The sequence below is a fragment of the Nyctibius grandis genome, chromosome 6 (genome assembly GCF_013368605.1).
Source record: "Nyctibius grandis isolate bNycGra1 chromosome 6, bNycGra1.pri, whole genome shotgun sequence".
Taxonomy (NCBI): Eukaryota; Metazoa; Chordata; class Aves; order Nyctibiiformes; family Nyctibiidae; genus Nyctibius; species Nyctibius grandis.
The window spans coordinates 87,960,263-87,972,957 of record NC_090663.1 but is presented as its reverse complement, the minus strand read 5'-3'; the positions used below and the strand labels follow the sequence as shown (position 1 = coordinate 87,972,957).

The following is a 12,695-nucleotide window of genomic DNA, read 5'->3' as shown; positions in this document are numbered from 1 at the left end:
TAGATTATCACAGCAAGAGCCTTTGCTGCAGACCTCTGTGGGTATCAGCTTCTAGGTTGTTTTTTCAACCTTCTGGAGAAAAAGCCCATTACCATGTTACAGAACATGAGTTAACAGCCAGTTGTCTCCTTGCACAGGCGATCACAGAATACAAAAGAGCTGATCCCTAATATGAACAATGTATCTATTACCAGAGGCACTAAAAGGCAACTTTTGTTTACAAAACACAAAGATGGAAGAGACTAAACCAAGGTCACCACCAGTAATGTTCCTGGGATACCCCCTCTGCAATGACTGGATTCAAGGCCCTGTAAGCGTTCAAATGTTGATATTCAAGTTGATATTCATTAAACACTACGGTACATTTTCCAGAGAGGTAAATTCTCACAGCATTTTCACAGTGAAAATTGTGACCGTTACGGCTGCAATGATGTGAAGAACAGGTAACTTAAACGTCGAGGAACGCAGACATACTAACATACTACACAAGAAAACCAGCCAACTTAACGAAAAAGATCTGATATCTGGTTCTCTCCTTTCACTTATTTTCAAGCCCAGGAGGAGGGAGGACTGTTTTACCTTTGGTATTTTAGTGTATTTTAGGTTAACAATCTGTTTTCTCTTGTATTATTTTGTTTGGCATTTGTGGGACACTTACACAGTTGTTAGGAGCACACACGCCAACACACGTGCTTAGAAGAATTTCAGTAAGGCAGATCTGACTCTCAAGTGTTTGTTTTTGTATGTTGCAGTTTATGATCCAGGACAGCCAAACTGAAAAAAGTTATTAGAACAACAATGCTGACTGCACGTCATAAAAGTAGACAATAATAAAGCAATTAAACATAAGAGCTCTACATCTATTTAAGAAATAGTCTACAGGCTCTGTGAAAGCAAAGTGGGGCAGAGTTCCTCATGCGTTGTCAAGAGCCATTACTCCAGCACTGCAGAAACACGCTGATCCCATGATCAACATGTCTGAAGAGAAGTTCATTCCCAGCCCTGCTGCAGAGTGCTTATGGCATGAGGCGAGATAATTTTCTCTGCCTCTTAAAGGGAAAAATGCACCCCTTCTCCTTACTCACAGGATGCTGCTCAAAAGTCCTTGTGGTCTAACTGTTCCATACCTAGGGTTTCACCTGATGCACATGGCTGACCTCAGCTGCTTTCTAGCTCTACAAAAAATGACCTGTAGGCGTATGTTATGCATGTGCTCGGGTCATTTATTACTCTACAAGTCAAAAAGTCCATATCATAACGAACGCATATGCTGTACGGACCAGTTCTGTAACAGTTTGCATTAGGAGGTCACGGGGCACTTGGCAAAACTCTGTATGACCATCTGATGGCTCGTTGCCTCGATGTCATGGTACCAGGTGGCTCTCTCAGTAAACATGCAATCACAGTCAATCGCTTTGTCGAAAAGCAACGACTTCCCACGTAACAAACTCTGTTCTCAGTGATGTTCAACAGTCCTCAAGCACGTACAAAGTATAGCTATAAAGCTGTTCACACTAACAGGCGAGGTGGCCAAGAACGTCACTCAAACGCTAAGGAGGAAAATATTCAGTAATATTGTGTATAACGTGCAGAACCCCCTAAAGCCCGTTAGTCCTCGTTCCAGCTGTCTTATTATGCTTCTTTCAGCAATGCTTTGAATGTCTTTTCTTACAGCTGGTTTTCACCGAGTCTCACTTATCAGACCATTAGTTAATTTGAGCAAATGAAATGATCTGTTGACAGAAGAGCTGTTTATTTCATTCATTTCCACTAAAAGCTTTCATGCATCAGCTCTTTCCGCCTTTCTCCATTGCTTCGCTTAGAGGTAATAATTTATAATGTGAAAGTCATTGTGTTTGCTAACATTAGGCAACCAGATGGTGGGGTTTGTTTTCTACAGCTAGGGAAAGAGAAATACTCCTGCTATAAGGGTTCAAGAGCTGAAAATACATGTGGGCATAATGATTTTTAGAAGTCAGTGACCAAAGATGAAAAAAAGGAATTGTTTTTGAAAATACCACCATTTTTCTATCAGTACCATCGTATTTCACTGAGGTCAGTATGGAACCCAAGCGCCTTATTCACACTGAAGGATTTTTTTCCTATAAAACTGTGCTGTCTCAAGGAAGACTATAACTTAGTAGTACACATGCAAGGAGATGGGGTTCTGGCTCCCTTTAGCTCAGTGGTGTCCAAATAGCCACTGACTTCTACAGCAGCATGACTTCAACCTCCATTTCCAAGCAGACAAAACACTCCATCAACAGATGTGGTGAGCAGCCAGCTAGTACATGTTCCCTGCTTTGGGTAAGGATCCTACCAAAAAATATCCCAGAAAACAAACAGACATCCTTAAGGTAAACTCGCCATTTTACGCTCTGAATTACAGGTTTTCAAACTGCTATTTTCCTACTTTAAACAGAGCATTTTTTTCAGAATACTTAATAAGCAAAAGGCTCAACTGCCTTTCCCCTGGGAAGAGGAAGTTACAGACAGCCACTTCCCACCTGCAGACAGCCAACACAACACTTGACAGACTTGGGCTTATTTTCCACATGCCTAGAAAACGTCTAACTACAAACTCCCACAACACTACCTGAACTCTCCGATTTTTCATGTCTTTGCTAGAGGGAAGGCCTTGCCCCAGAATTCATCAATATTCCTTTTCAATCACTTAGAAAAGCAAGTCCCCACAGGAGTCTGCTTCAAGACCAAAAAACTATCAGAGTTCTGTTAGTAGGAAGACATTTAGCTCTTTTTTTCCCCCCACGTGTATTTTAGTGATTTAACCTGAGTATGTGGAGTCTCTAAAAACATATACTTTCTAGCTAAAGCATTTATACAGTCACTTATATTTACATTCTTATCCCTCCTTTGTTTAAAAAAAATACACAATTTGAGAAGAATGTGAATCAACACATGAAAATTCCTCCCCGTCAACAACTTACGCACACAACTCTGACATTCTCGGAAAACAAAAGAAAGTCTTGAGAAATATTTCTTATATGAGCTGTTAAATTATATTCATGCAAGTACCCTGACATTGAGAACCAGTCTTCTGAATCGGCCAGCTATGGCTACTTTAGGAAAACAAAATAGTAGGTTTGGGTTAATTTCTTTATAGCCTGTGATCGCCTGTTTGTCTGTGTTTTAGTGATGCTCTTTGATGATGCAGCAAAGCATTACCCACTTCAGAGAGTTCTCTTCCTATGGAGAATTTTATTTCTTCAAGCTGATAGGCCACGATGGAATTTTTCCATTGCATGTACTAGCGTTTACCCCATCCCAAGAACTGGCTATCTGTAAGAGGATGGTGCCCCTGGAGCCCAGCTTCTTGTTTAATGCCTCTTTTTTCGCAACTAAAGCCAGTAAGTGCATTCCCAGATTGCTCTGCGACGCAAGACCAGTGTGTGGTAAGCGGGGCCCACCGAGAGAACTGACTCAAGTGCTCATGCAGACACAGCCTCACACACGTGACTCGACAGTCCCTCTCAAGCTGTCTTTACAAGGAACCCAGAACTCCTGCTGAGACAAATAAAACCAACTACAAGGTCTTTAAAGGCAGCTTAATTGGTCTTGAATTAATAGCAGTTAATAAAATTATGCATTTTGATCAGAATTCTCAGTGAACCTCGAGGTCTTCTGATGACAGCTAAAACCATCCAGTAACACGCCACACGCCTCGCTGCCAGCTCATCTGGAACAGGACCATGTGCACAGCGCGAGGCATCTGCGGTTGTTCACAGCTGTTATGGCACTAACATGATACAACTCATGTAGTCTATAAAATGCACTCAGCCCTCCCAGCTTTTGCCTCACTTTCGATAAATTACAGAAAAGAATCAAGAAATAAAAGATTCTCTATATTTCCCCTCTATATTTCAGCTGTTTTTGAGGTTCAGAGGACTCTGGATTTCCAAGTGCTTTTGTACTCCCTCACACCTGTTGCCACACGTGCATCAGCATATAGTACACCAGCAGTAGCCATCACACCTATGATTTCTGGAGATAAAATATAAGGAAAAAGGGTTCTGCTTGTCATCTGCACAAGAAGCCTCAGCAAGTAACATGACTTCCACACATCCGGACCCCCTTTTAATTGAGGGGAAATGCATACCGAGCCTTCAAGAGATGAAATAAAAAGATTACACCTATGTCCAGGAAACACAGTGTCATTTTTTCATACTACACTCTTGCCAATGACATGGAATTTGATACAGATTTTGTGTTTCAAGGACAGAAGTGATTTGTTTGAAATTAAGTTATGATTACCTGCATGACTCATGCAATTTCCACGGTGATTTATTAGACAGACAAACATGGGTTCAGTTAAAAGGGAAATAAACATTTCTATAATACTCTCTTATTTCTTGACAGGGAACCCTTCATGCATGTTGGGAAGCAGTAAGGGGAAAAAAAGATCATGTCAGCACAATATTATTGGTCATATACAATGCAATCTTATGCTTCATCGAGTTTTCAACACAGGAAACAAGTATATTGCAAAATGCCTAATTCACAAGTTTTTCTGAGTCAGCTACAGAGGTTGCTTTGAGGGGCTCTGAAGGAACAAGCTGTAACCAGGGCTTTTACACAGCTTCAGTAATACACATTTCAAAGCCAAAAAGGCCCAGCCATCTAACGCTTTCACAGCCAATACCCAGTGCAGAAACAACTAAACAAGTTCCATTCTACTAGGCATGAATTTCATCTGATCTCTTGGTTGTAGCTCTCACATGACTGAAAACAGGAACAGATCAGGGGTTTTGGTTTTTTGGGGTTTTTTTTTGTGTAAACCTTTTTCCCCCCCAATCGGTGGAATAGAGGGATGAAGGATGAATCCTTAGCTTACTATTATCCCTAATTTCTGTCAACAGATTCCACCTAATTGAGATGCCTGAACACTTTTGATGCTGGCACTGATGCCCACGAGAACATAACTATAACTTGTTCTGATCACCATGAAATCCCATCCAAGCTTACAGGGTACCTATGTCTTCAGACACATCAGTGTACCCGGAGTCTTCCTCTCTGCCCCATCACCCCAAGCCTCTCCCAAAAGATCAGCCTCGAGGTACTCACACAGTAACTGAGAGACTTGCTCTGGGACACAAAAAGGAGTTCCTGAGTATTGCATAACGTCCTGAGGCTTTTGTAAACACAAACTATGATATCCACGGAGCCCTTTATCACCTTGAATAAACAAGTAATATTTAGTGCATACCAGAGTATAGGTGAGGGCTAGATAGGGTAAACATACACCTGTGTAAAGAAGTTGACACCTGTCTGCATGCTGAGTTCACCTGATCATGAGACTTGCATTGGATTTCAGGTGAATTCTCATTTATGAGAACATAGAGAATTCACCAGGACTGCCAAAATCCACCAGCAGCCCGTTGTCAGCTTACCCTGCAGCCCCTGCTCATTGTCTTCAAAACTATCTTCTACCTCAGACATCTGGATCAAGCTTTTTAATGGAACTGGTTAAAATAAGCAAATATATGCAACACTTCTGTCAGGACAGGCTCATTTTAGGGAACTAACCTCCCAGACCAACTTGACATATGAATGACCTGCAAAAGCTGATATGAAATGGAGATGAAATAGGAACCTCAGCTAATCAAGCCACGCAGAGTCACCAAGCACCGCTGAGAGATATATTTTCCAGGCACAGTGAAGTGCAGTTTTCACAACTGGATTTTTTTTTAATTCTCCTCCTCCCACTCTATATGAGAAAAGGAGGAGACATTTTACCCTGCTTTTTTGCTGCTTTTTTTATTTTGGTTTTGTTGGGTTAGGGTTCTTGTTGGTTTTTGTTTGATTGGTTTTGTTCTGATTTTGTGGTTTTTTGTTTGGGTTTTTTGAGGTTTTTTGTTGTTGTTGGGTTGTTTGGTGTTTTTTTTTTTAACAAATAGGATAGGCTGGCTGTATACCCAGAAAAGACAAACAGAAACATCTGCTGGCAGAGGTAGATTTCTAAGGGTCCATACATACCAGCAGAGCTTCCACCGACAACATCAGGTGACAGCACTGACCCTGTTCACTACATCTCCTGGACTTAATACCCCTGTCGCTGTGACATGCAGAAGTGCTCCCTGGCTCAGACCCAAGCTGCCATTGTCACATGGTGCCATTCTAAGGAGGATACTGAGTCATATGATGACTCCCTGCTGTGTCTCTCATTTTTATTGGTCAACTTGTGTGACCTGGAAGCAAGTCCCATGGCTTGCACTGCCTTCTCCTCAAAAGGAGGAGCAGGTTGTGGATACCACATACTGAACAGAGAGGCACAGAAGCCATCAAGTGTCTCGCTTCCTGAGCACAGACAGGACCCTGCAATGCAAGCACTGCTTGGCAGCAGCTGTAGCTTTCCAAATCAGCAGTGTTTTCTTTGGGCAGGCTGGTCTTCTCGGCAACCAGCGTACGTACCCTTAGAGCCCAAGTGCAACCCCTAAAAATGTACAGAACTGTCGATAGCCCTAGTACAGGTGACACTGTCAAGATACAAAAAACAAACGTGGGTTCATAAGGCAATACCTTCTCTCTGTTGGTTCATCAGGTACGCAACAGTAAAAACCAACAATGTCTTTTGTGTACATTTATGATTGCAGCCAACAGGTTTATGTCTGAATCACTATTGGAAATGCATTCCCACACTTAAGTGTACTAAGAAAACACTATGGGGTCTCCTGTAAACCAGCAAACTGGAGGAGAGTCAGAGCTGAGGCTGAAATTGCACATTTGATATACTTCATTATATCCAGGTATGTACTGAAGAGCTTGTAATAATACTCACTGTTCCAAAAACTCTGGATACATAACCAGAGGCTGTTTGGGGGGCCTAGAAATTGTATCACTGCAGGAGGCCTGGGAACTCAGGAACCGAGACCAGCTGTCTTCATTTAGATGGGACACTTGCTATTTATTTTATTTTCATTTTCAAGTCTAGCCCATAATTCATCTACTTTCATTTTTTAAGAGCCTCACATGTAACTCACCAGGCAGAGCACTAAAACCTTACTAGTGCTTTCTGAATCCAAGCTCTGCTTAACACAGCTGAGCTGGCTCCCGCCTGCTTGTCTCAACGTCCTCTGCCACAGCAGTACAAGGATACACAGCACAAGAGCAGAGAGGGGAATCAAACTGCCTCCAACATGTAAAGTCATGCCTCAGAGCATCAGAAAAAGGAAACTAAAATCCCCCCCACAAGCTCTTTTGGTTTAGTAAACCCAAGGAGTTTACAAAAAAAAAATAATCATTTTAAGCGTATGAACCTATTGTAGCTTTTTCTGTCCGGGTTTGTCAGGGTTGAGTTTCACCCAAGGAGGGGAATCTCTAGCAGAAGTTTCCAGGAGTTCCCGGACTGCTCTGGATCCAATTTCAGGTACTCAATGAATGCCACTGCACTGTGTCCACAAGACTGGGGGGCCTATTCCTGCCCTCAACTCTTTCCAGTGCCCTCCTTGGTCCCTCTACGGTACCAGAAAAATCACGTGTCAAATCCCGCCCCCCCCAGACCCACACAGCACCCCGTCAGCACAGTGAGGGACTGTCATCAACCCGTAGGGAGGTCTCAGCCAGTCCAAAGCGGTGGGCTCAGCCCTGCTGCCTTTACATAAAGCCAGAGACAGCTCTTAGTATGAACTGAGAGCCCTTTTCTGCGCTGAAGGGGTTCTGCGTAATTCAGTAGTGCCCCCACTTGTAAAATGAGGAAATTACAATTCCTTCATAGGATGCTCTGAAAACTACAGCCAGGAAGGGAACTAACATGAGTAAAGTGCTACAATTAGCAATTGTTTTGTTTGGGTTTTTTTTTTAAACATTATGGTAAATATGTGGATGCTTCACAGAGTGCTTCCAGTTTCAAGGCTAAACCACCCCAGCATTGTTCCACCCTACCTCATTTCTGCCATGCATTTAACCTTTTGTGTCCTGTTTCTCCTGTAGAATTCCCTGAATATCCCAAGCAGCACAGCAGACAGGATATTTGTCAGCCAGCTGAAACCACGAGGTGTTTGAAGCTTCATGAGAAAGCTTGCTCACAGATGTTGTGGAACCACACTTCAGGCAGCATTTCCTCTGCAAGTTCTAGAGATTAATTAGCCAGCCATAAAAGAATGAGTATCGTCCCTAGAATTACAGGATGGAGGGAGGGGAGTTATGCTTTTGCTTCAGTTAGGAGAGTTGAAGGAAAGCAAAGATCATTAGTACGCCTGACCAACTTCCCAAGCAAGCAGAACCAGAAATGAGATCACAATCACTCCTGACTTCCAGAATGCCCAGCGCTGCCTTTGCAGTCACTGTTATTATTTAACATAAGAGGCAATGTACCAGACAGAAATCCAGGCTCCTGCTACCCCATACGGAAGGCAAGAAACGGCACTGTTCTATCTAAGCACAGCAGCAAGACCAGGATGACCATTCTGGGCTCATTCTCAGTTGTGTTCTTAAGTTTAAACGGAAGCAGATTGAACTTAAATTGTGAAACTCAAAACCTCCCTCCTGGTACAGTATACAGGCGCAAACTCCTCCTTGTGCAAAACTGAAGCTATTAAAAAGCCAAGGACGTAGGCCCATCCTCCCTTTAAACCGAAGGGCATTATCTAGCTACACTTACAAGCAGCAATTTAAACTTCAGCAGCGCCGTCCCCGAGCACAGCTACATGAGTGCGGGGGGGTGACAGACAAAGCAGGGGAGATTCCCAAGTGGCCTCCACCAGCGTTATCCTGGTCAAGCACCGGCAAGCACAGCGCACAGCTTAGCTAGTGCGTACGAGCTGGCCGAGTCAGGAGGCTCATGGCCATATTCATAACATTCTCCTAGGTTAGACCGAACACGCCAAGCACCTCACCAAAACTCAGCAGGGAAACTCCAACAGCACCAATGTTAAAGAGTTTCAAACAGATTCTCCCAACTATCAGGCTGCATCTTCCTCTGTTTAAAGCATCCACATGAGTGAATTCTGCAAGGCAGGAATCTACAAATTCTTATGAAATCAAAATACACTTAAGTAGGTGTTTTTCTTCTTGTATCATTCAGCTCTTCACTTACCTTTTGCAGGCTCCTGGGCAGTGTTTTCATATGCCTTGCTTATATAAACAAAAATTAACATCAACAAATTTCTAGGTTTCAAGAAATCTCTCCTAAATCAAATAATCTTTTTCAAATGTTCCATCCGATGTCTTCCTGTAAAACGCCTCGTTTTCTTCTTCAGATTCATTTTTAAGCTGTTAAGAAGACTGTGATCTCACAGGTACTCACCGAAATTCTGCCGGTACGATTGGCTTCCTCTCTTTCTGCCAGGGCCCGCAAGAAGTTATCTTTCAGTTCTTTTTCTGCACTTGCTAGTGAGCTGGAAAAAAATGGTACAATTATTACTATTAATTATTGCCACAGACTTTGGGTTCAATGTGGGGTTAAGTGTTCTGTAAATACAAGGAGACAGTCCTCACCCTTTCATAGCTAATTTGTCTACTGCCTGCTCTGCTTTCACAAACCCTTAAGCCACTCTTCAAAATTCATCACTACTGCAGACATACAATATAACAGTAGTTTATCAAAAGGTGACTTCTACTAACACACATTTCAATCATATATCTGGATATAATCTAAGCACTTACTTTATATCTCCAGAATTATGGCCAAAGTCATGTTTACATCAGCATACCAAATTTTCACAGTGTACCCATCTTAACTGAAAACAGATTTAATACCTTATTCTTCAGCCAGCAACTAATCTCATGAACTACTACATAATTAGACTGTGTGGTGTGGCAGGGTCAATATAGCTTCTCTATCCTTAAGTACAAAGCATGAAAATAAAACAGTTTTGCTCCACAAAAACTGGCAAAACCAAAAAAAAACCACAAGAAAGGATACCATACACTAAAAATTTCTTATTAGCCTTTGAACATAGCGGCCTAGAATTCAAACCCTCATTAAAAATAGAGAAGACACATCGGATGGACAAAAGCACTGAATATTGGACAAACCCTTCAACAAAAATGTGATTAAAATGGTTTCTACAAGTCTCTCAGCCTAATCTAAAGCCCTCCTCCTTCTGCAGGGGTCATTGCACTCACCCCAGTGTACCTTGCACGCATGAGAAGGAAGGAGAGACTGCACTAAGGTGGCTTCACTGGGAACTTTTCTCCTTTTAATGTCTCAAGTAGCGAATGCTGACTGGAAAGCGCGCTCTCGGGCAACCCAAGGCAAACCAGTGCCTCCAAGTTCAGCACAGATCTACCTGAAAGGGGAAGGATTATTACGTCCCCTCCACACTATCTCAATGTGCATATTCCAATAAAAAGCAGCAGCATTTGTCAATCTAAGCAGACAGAACACAGCATCAATAAACATCTTTCTATCAAGTGTATAATGCATCATGTTGCAAATAAAAGAGTGCCACAAAGACTGAAAAATTCCCTTTGCTAAGTTTTTAAATACAGACATGAATGTTAATGTCCTTAAACTGAGTGGAAAAGTCTGCATCTAAGCTTCAGAACTCTGATGTAGAGCTATCAGGTCAATCTCTGGCCACTTGACCAGCTGTCATCCAGAAGTACAGTAGTTCGAAGCTGTTTCAGAAGTGCATCTGCTGCACTGGAAAAATAAAAAACGGAAGACTAACATATGGATTAAAACGCCTCAATTAATTAGACGTAAGACGGATAAGAAATAGAGTATTAAATTTTCCTTTTCCTGTCCACTTGAGAATCCTAGATTCCCAAAGTCTTGCTTTCTCTGGCAGAGGTTAATAGTAAACCAACAGTAAATCCGTGTTTAACACCTATTCTAGCCAACTTCACTTGAAGTTTGCAGCTCCTATTTTGAACCAGAAGAAGGGTGTGGGTGCCTAAAAGATTATGTGGTTTTATCCCCATAAATCTTACGTTCCAATAAGAGACTTCACCTTTCCTTAAAAACCTTGTCCTTCTCCCATCCTTCAATCACTAGCAAAATAACCACTGACCCACTTGCAGAACACTAAGACGTATGAAACTAGTTTTTCAGTGAACATCATTACTTCTGCATCAGAACACTCCGAGCCATGCACGACATCAAGCTGCACTGCTTCTGAAAAATAGGAGGCATCACTGGGTCGCCCTGTCTAGGTCAAAACTCACGGAGTGTTAAAACGCAGAGCTAAAATATTGCAGGTGCATCACAGGTGTAAGGCAGCACCCTCTCACAGTCCTTGAGATCATTCCGAAAGGGCACTGTTGTGCCTTACTTGCTGTGTTGACTACTTGGGGTCTATTTCAGCACGTCTAACTTCTGAAAGATGCAAGATGAGGACAGGCATCATCTGATACAGATGTATTTTCTATACACTAGTGTCAGGGACAAAGCCCCCCTTGCTCTGTTAGAAGATGCTTCAACATCTACAAAACAAAAAAAAAAAAGCGCCTGGATTTGACTCAAATTAATTCATTGTCCTATGGCCCATGAGGAAAACTATCAACAACAGTATCAGGGCTGTGCAAAACATCAGGAATGCAACACATCATGGTTGAAGTGACACAGAAGCAAGATCACTTGGAGCAGAGCTTAGGACTAACTGGTTGCTTTTTTGTAATACAGAAAGGGGTGGGACAGAAGACACACTCCCCCTCAAACAAAAAAAAATTACGCAAAATTATTCTTGAGCCTTATCTGAGAAAAAATGAAACATTTATTCATTCAGAGAAACATTTTTCAAAATACATCAATATAATTTTACCCTCATAACGATGCCCTAATGGCCTAAAAGTATTAAAAAAAAAGTTAATGGGACCAGGAAGCACAGAAACAAAACATGAGATGTGTCCTCTGTATCACACTTTTAACCTCTTTGAAATCCCTTGTTATAAATATATACTAGTACTATATATACACTATTACTGGATAAGGAATAACGGAAGGTATCACTGTTAAACTGGAATCACAAAGAAAGCAGAAATAGGCTCAGGTTGCTCCGAGGTAAACGTTTATAAATTTAGAAAACAAGAGTGTCAGAGAGAATGAGGAGCTTAACACAGCCTGAATCCTAAACCTCCAGGGCCTGGAAGCATCCCCCAGCATCTAAGCAAGTATTTCTTGAGGCAGGGACAAAGAGCTACCTGGCAGACCTTCCACTTGCTTTAACTGGCAAGGATTCACTCCTTTACTTACTGCACAAATGTGCATCTAAGTTCTTTGAGTCTTGGTCTTTTTCTCTTCTTTGCCGCCCAAGACGCTCACCCTCCACCTCGCAGATCTGTCTGTCCTCCCCACCTTGCCCACACAGGAAAAGTGCACCCGTTCACCTTAAGGGAGACTTTCAACTGAGGTAGTTACAGCAGTACAAAAGGTTACATCGATATTCTTAAGACTGGCTTAGACCAGGCTCATTTCAGTATCAAACATAAGCCATTAGTCACTGACCTGACTTAAGCTGCCCACGAGGAATTGCAAGCTTCTGCAGACATATACATGCATTGAACTGGTTTTAAAAAATTGGTTTAACAGACTGTACATAAAGAATTGCAAGCTTCTGGAGACGTAAGTGTGCACTGAACTGGTTTAAATAAGTTCCCATTGTACACGGTCCTCACCTGAACAAGGCCACACATTCACCAGGAAGATGCAGCACTCAGGGGAACGTTGTATGAGCATTTGTTACTAGCCAGCCTTGAGAAAGAGAGGAGATATTTCTCTCCCTGCCACAGCAGCA

At 42.2% G+C, this 12,695-nt stretch overlaps 2 protein-coding genes across 2 annotated transcripts in view; both read right to left on the bottom strand.

Moving 5' to 3' along the window:
* Window positions 1-12,695, bottom strand: part of CFAP299 (cilia and flagella associated protein 299) — a 173,315-nt gene that overhangs the window by 102,619 nt on the left and 58,001 nt on the right. Inside the window, exon 3 of the mRNA XM_068404201.1 lies at window positions 9,263-9,353. Coding sequence (XP_068260302.1) covers window positions 9,263-9,353 — 91 coding nt within the window. The remainder of the gene's footprint in view (window positions 1-9,262; window positions 9,354-12,695) is intronic.
* FGF5 (fibroblast growth factor 5) overlaps window positions 9,300-12,695 on the bottom strand; it is a 73,616-nt gene continuing 70,220 nt past the window's right edge. Inside the window, exon 4 of the transcript XR_011048427.1 lies at window positions 9,300-9,353. The gene's annotated coding sequence lies outside the window, so the exon portion shown is untranslated. The remainder of the gene's footprint in view (window positions 9,354-12,695) is intronic.